The 4187-nt window shown below is 33.1% G+C and overlaps 1 protein-coding gene across 1 annotated transcript; it reads left to right on the top strand.

Annotated features, from left to right (window-relative positions):
• Positions 1 to 209: 209 nt before the first annotated feature.
• On the top strand, positions 210 to 3734 carry LOC107762012 (calcium uniporter protein 2, mitochondrial-like). The gene is made up of 3 exons (XM_016580314.2): positions 210 to 644; positions 1074 to 1266; positions 3023 to 3734. Exons 1-3 carry the CDS (start codon positions 283 to 285, stop codon positions 3455 to 3457), a joined length of 990 nt encoding a protein of 329 aa, XP_016435800.1. The 5' UTR covers positions 210 to 282; the 3' UTR covers positions 3458 to 3734.
• The last annotated feature ends 453 nt before the right edge of the window (positions 3735 to 4187 follow it).

Genomic DNA, 4187 nt, shown 5'->3' with positions numbered 1-4187 from the left:
AAATCTTTTTCATATATAATTTTCTTGAGAAATTTGCGTTTTTAATTACTTAAATACCCCTATCATATAATATTTTCATTATGAACCTGCTCTCATATTGCACGAATATTCATTTTTCATTCCTTTAGCATAGGGGCCATTGTGTGTGGGGGGGGGATGGGTGGGGGGTATAGTGATCAGAAGACCTATATAAAGTCATGGAATTTACAACATTTCTCCTCATCAATTTAAGGTTTTATTAACCCATGAAAAAAAAAATTCAATTCTTGAAACCATTCAATAATGGCGTTCAAGAAAACACTACCGGAGCGCATTTTCAGTGCATATAAATTCACTGCTCCATCCTCAACAACCTGTCGTATTGCATCCTCATCCATGTTGGCAAAATCCCCGGTTTCTCCTAATCCTGAAAAAAATATAACCCGGGATGCCGGAGACAGTGGTTTATTCCGGCGATTCCTCCACCAATCACTAGCATCCTCGCCGGTGCTCCGGTCACTACCTACCGGAGAAAAGCTTCGCGAAAAGCTACGTGGAATGGACATTACAAGAGATAGAATCAGACTTAACGGACTCGTGCCGCCGACACAGCGTTGGCCGGAGTTGGAGCAATTAGGAGTGACGGATGCAAGAAAGCTGTTAAGGTTTGTTAAATTATGCAACCATTTCATCCAAGAAATTTAAGTCGTAAGAGAGAATACTTTAAGTATATATATTATAGTATTTCAATACATCCCTTTGGTGTGGGCAGAGGTAGAGCTAGGTGAATCCTTTTGGTCAAAAGTTATATTGGGTAAATAGGACAAAAATGATTTTCTTTGAGTATATTTACATTATTAAAATTCTCTCAATATAAGGGTAAGATTCTGGTATAGTAATAAAGGTGGCTCAAAAATTGTTTCAAGTCACTCTTGCATTTGTTTTCATTGGCCAAACTTTAGGAGATTAATTTGAACCGAATACCTCTTGCCTGCTATTATATTGGGTTTTGTGACTATCAATCTCATTTAAAACTTTAGACTGTTAAAAGGGATAGTTCTAATTACTTTGATTGAATTATACGTCTCAATTAGGTTATCACAGCTTGAGATGGTGAAAGCGAGGTTAAGGAAAATTAATAAGAACTGGATTTTGTGCACGGAATTTCATCAAATCTGTAACGATACCTGTTCCAACGTTGATCAAGGCCTAGAGTTTGCAAAGATGTTGGACGAGTCGGGAGATGTGATTGTTTTGGGGAACGTAGTTTTTCTTCGGCCTGACCAGGTTGGTTTATTTTCCTAATTTTGTTATATCTTGTGGTGATGGATAAAGATAAGATTAAGTGCACTGCATTAATACCTACAAAGAATAGGAATGTCTTTTGTTTAAAAATCCGAAAACTGATAAAACTTTCATCTATTTGTGTATTTGGTACATTGTTTTCTTCGACAGGAAAGTGAAGAGAGTCACTCCAGATCTCTAAAATGAGATAGTGACTTTTTTAAGGCGTGGATCAGTTGGACCGTTTTGAAAGACGCAAATTACCCTCTTGAACATCTCAGATTTAATTAACAATATTATTTACAAATAGACAAAATTAGGAAAAACATGAACTGTGGATTTATGAACTTGGGATTTTTTTTTCGGTCGATGAGAAAGAGAGATTAATGGAAGAGATCCGAGTTTTGTGGAGTCCAAAGCTAGCAAATCCCACACTATAAACAAAGATAAAGACTATTCCCTCTTCTTGGATAAAGAGTAACTGAAATACCAACAAACTTTAGGCCATAAGGTTGATGTCTTCATTTGTCTAAATAGGCACATCATCATCCTGTTAAAAACTTCTACATACTAACAATTTAAATAAACTTAACGCCATTTATTCATATTAAGTGAAATTAGTAATCTCAAAATTAAGGCAAGTATTCGATTACAACATGTTGAATACATTGATGATAAGGTAAACTTCTTTGTATTGTCAGTACAAAGGCAAATATCAAAAACTTTTACTTAATTGGTTTCATTTATGTTCTTATCACTAAACCTATCTATCTTACTCTTAAAAGTTATGGATTTAGAATCTGATATATCTCAATTTTAGTGATTCTTTTACATACATATATTTTATCTTCATCTCGAAAATACTGAGTTCGTTAGGAACTCGAGGTGGATGAAGTGTTAGTGTAAAGTCTATTGTCCTTGTCTTTTGGGGTAAATTTCACGGATGGTCATATAACTATGATTATTTTTCACCAAAGTCATATAACTTTATTTTCACACCCAAAAAGCTTTTACTAACTCACACAAAAATCACAGTGACCGAAAAATACAACTTTTCAGTAGTATTTTCTTATCCCAAAATTTTCTATTTTTATTTTCAATCTGATAAGTAATAATCCAATTATAATTGGAACGGCCTGACCCACCAACCCAAAACCCATATATATAAATTAAAATAATAGTAAAAGTGAATCCTTCAAAATATGATACGTCTATCTTTTATTTTTTTTCAAGATTTTTCATTCAAATTGATAGCATTTTTGTTTCAAGTGCTCTCTAATTATATCTCTTTTATTTCTTTCTTTTTTTGGGTCAGAATCTCATGCTTCCGAACAAAGTTTATTATCGGGGAAGGATTCACTTTTACTATTATTTTAATTTATGTATATAGGTATTGGGTAGGTTGGGTTTGGTCATTCTTATTTTAAGAGAAACATACAAAATTAACCGGTACCAAAACTAATTGCAGTTGCTAACAAAAAATATGTATGTTATATGTATATAACACACACACATAATATATATATTATTTTTATTTTTAGAGCGGCTAAAAATATGTATTTCTCCTATTTTAATTGGGTTATTATTTATTAGATTAAAAATAAAAATAAAAAACGTGAAATAAGAAAATACTACCGGAAAATTGTGTGAGTTAGTGAAAGGTTTATGATTTTTGTGTGATAAAACAAAGTTATATACTTTTGATGAAAACATAGTTATATGAACATTTGTGAAATTTACCTTTATTTTTTCGTTACAGGTGGTAAAAGCAATGCAAGAACTAATGCCAATGCCCATAGCCAACCCAAATCATGAAATAGGAACAAACAAGGAGCTTCAACAAATGGAGGAGAAAAAAGCAGTAATTGACAAGAAAGCAGAATCATTGGTACGTAGAGAGATGTGGTGTGGACTAAGTTGCTTCATACTTCAGACAGCAGCTTTCATGCGGTTCACTTTTTGGGACTTAACATGGGATGTCATGGAACCCATTTGTTTTTACGTAACATCCATATATTGCATGGCTGGTTTTGCTTTCTTCCTTAAAACGTCCAAAGAACCTTCTTTTGAAGGTTTCTTTAAGGCACGTTTTAGTACAAAGCAAAAACAACTCATGAAACTTCATAAGTTCGATCATCAAAGGTATAATGAGCTACGGAGAGCCTACTATCCTCATTCAGCATCACTTAATTAATGGTAATCTCAGCACGGACCTGAATTTCTCCTGATGTAGCAGAGCTTCTGCAGGAACAACAGTGAGATTAACATGAACCTCTTCTATGGTAGAAATTAAGGAAATGTATAAAAAAGATTACGTTACACCAATTTTTCCGTCCCCCCACCCCCCCTTTTTTCTTTCTTCCACTTATTTTTATTAACGTTTACGTAATATCGGCTAATGTACATGAGAGTGATGAGGCTTAGGAACTCCGGATGTCTATTTTACATTTTGCTAATAATTTATGATTATTATTTATGATAATATATGATTTAAAAAATGGTACTAACTAATGAACCGACCAATATCAAGCCTCCTGGATATGGGTTCATTTGAATCCATATATATATATATATATATAATGAGGTAATTGTATCTTTTTTGTTCGACTCACATTATTCTTTTTTCTAATTCTTCCTAATGAATTAGTTACTAGTCAATAGATTGTGGATTCGGGAGCGTTGGTATCGTCGTAACTAGTTCAACTAGTCTTTTCTATCCATTTGTATATTTATTTCCCCTTTATTTTATTTCAGTAACTCTTATGCTCAATTTGCTTGTCTGAAGAAATGATATTGACTATTACTATCTTAGTCGTCAAAGTTCTGCGATAAAAGATATATACTTTGACGGTAAAAAAACAAACCTTTGAGGATTTATAAGTGTTTATGTACGGGTAAAATCGAGGATAAAGTTACCTACGATT

The sequence above is a fragment of the Nicotiana tabacum genome, chromosome 22 (assembly GCF_000715075.1).
Source record: "Nicotiana tabacum cultivar K326 chromosome 22, ASM71507v2, whole genome shotgun sequence".
Lineage (NCBI taxonomy): Eukaryota > Viridiplantae > Streptophyta > Magnoliopsida > Solanales > Solanaceae > Nicotiana > Nicotiana tabacum.
The sequence above is the reverse complement of the archived record's forward strand: the minus strand, read 5'-3'. Positions and strand labels throughout refer to the sequence as shown.

Bases quoted from the DNA above. Each gene is read 5' to 3' on its own strand.
- LOC107762012 (XM_016580314.2), top strand. From the start codon at position 283: ATGGCGTTCAAGAAAACACTACCGGAGCGCATTTTCAGTGCATATAAA. The intron at 645-1,073 runs GTTTGTTAAATT...CGTCTCAATTAG, and splicing joins GATGCAAGAAAGCTGTTAAG to GTTATCACAGCTTGAGATGG. The intron at 1,267-3,022 runs GTTGGTTTATTT...TTTTCGTTACAG, and splicing joins TTTTTCTTCGGCCTGACCAG to GTGGTAAAAGCAATGCAAGA.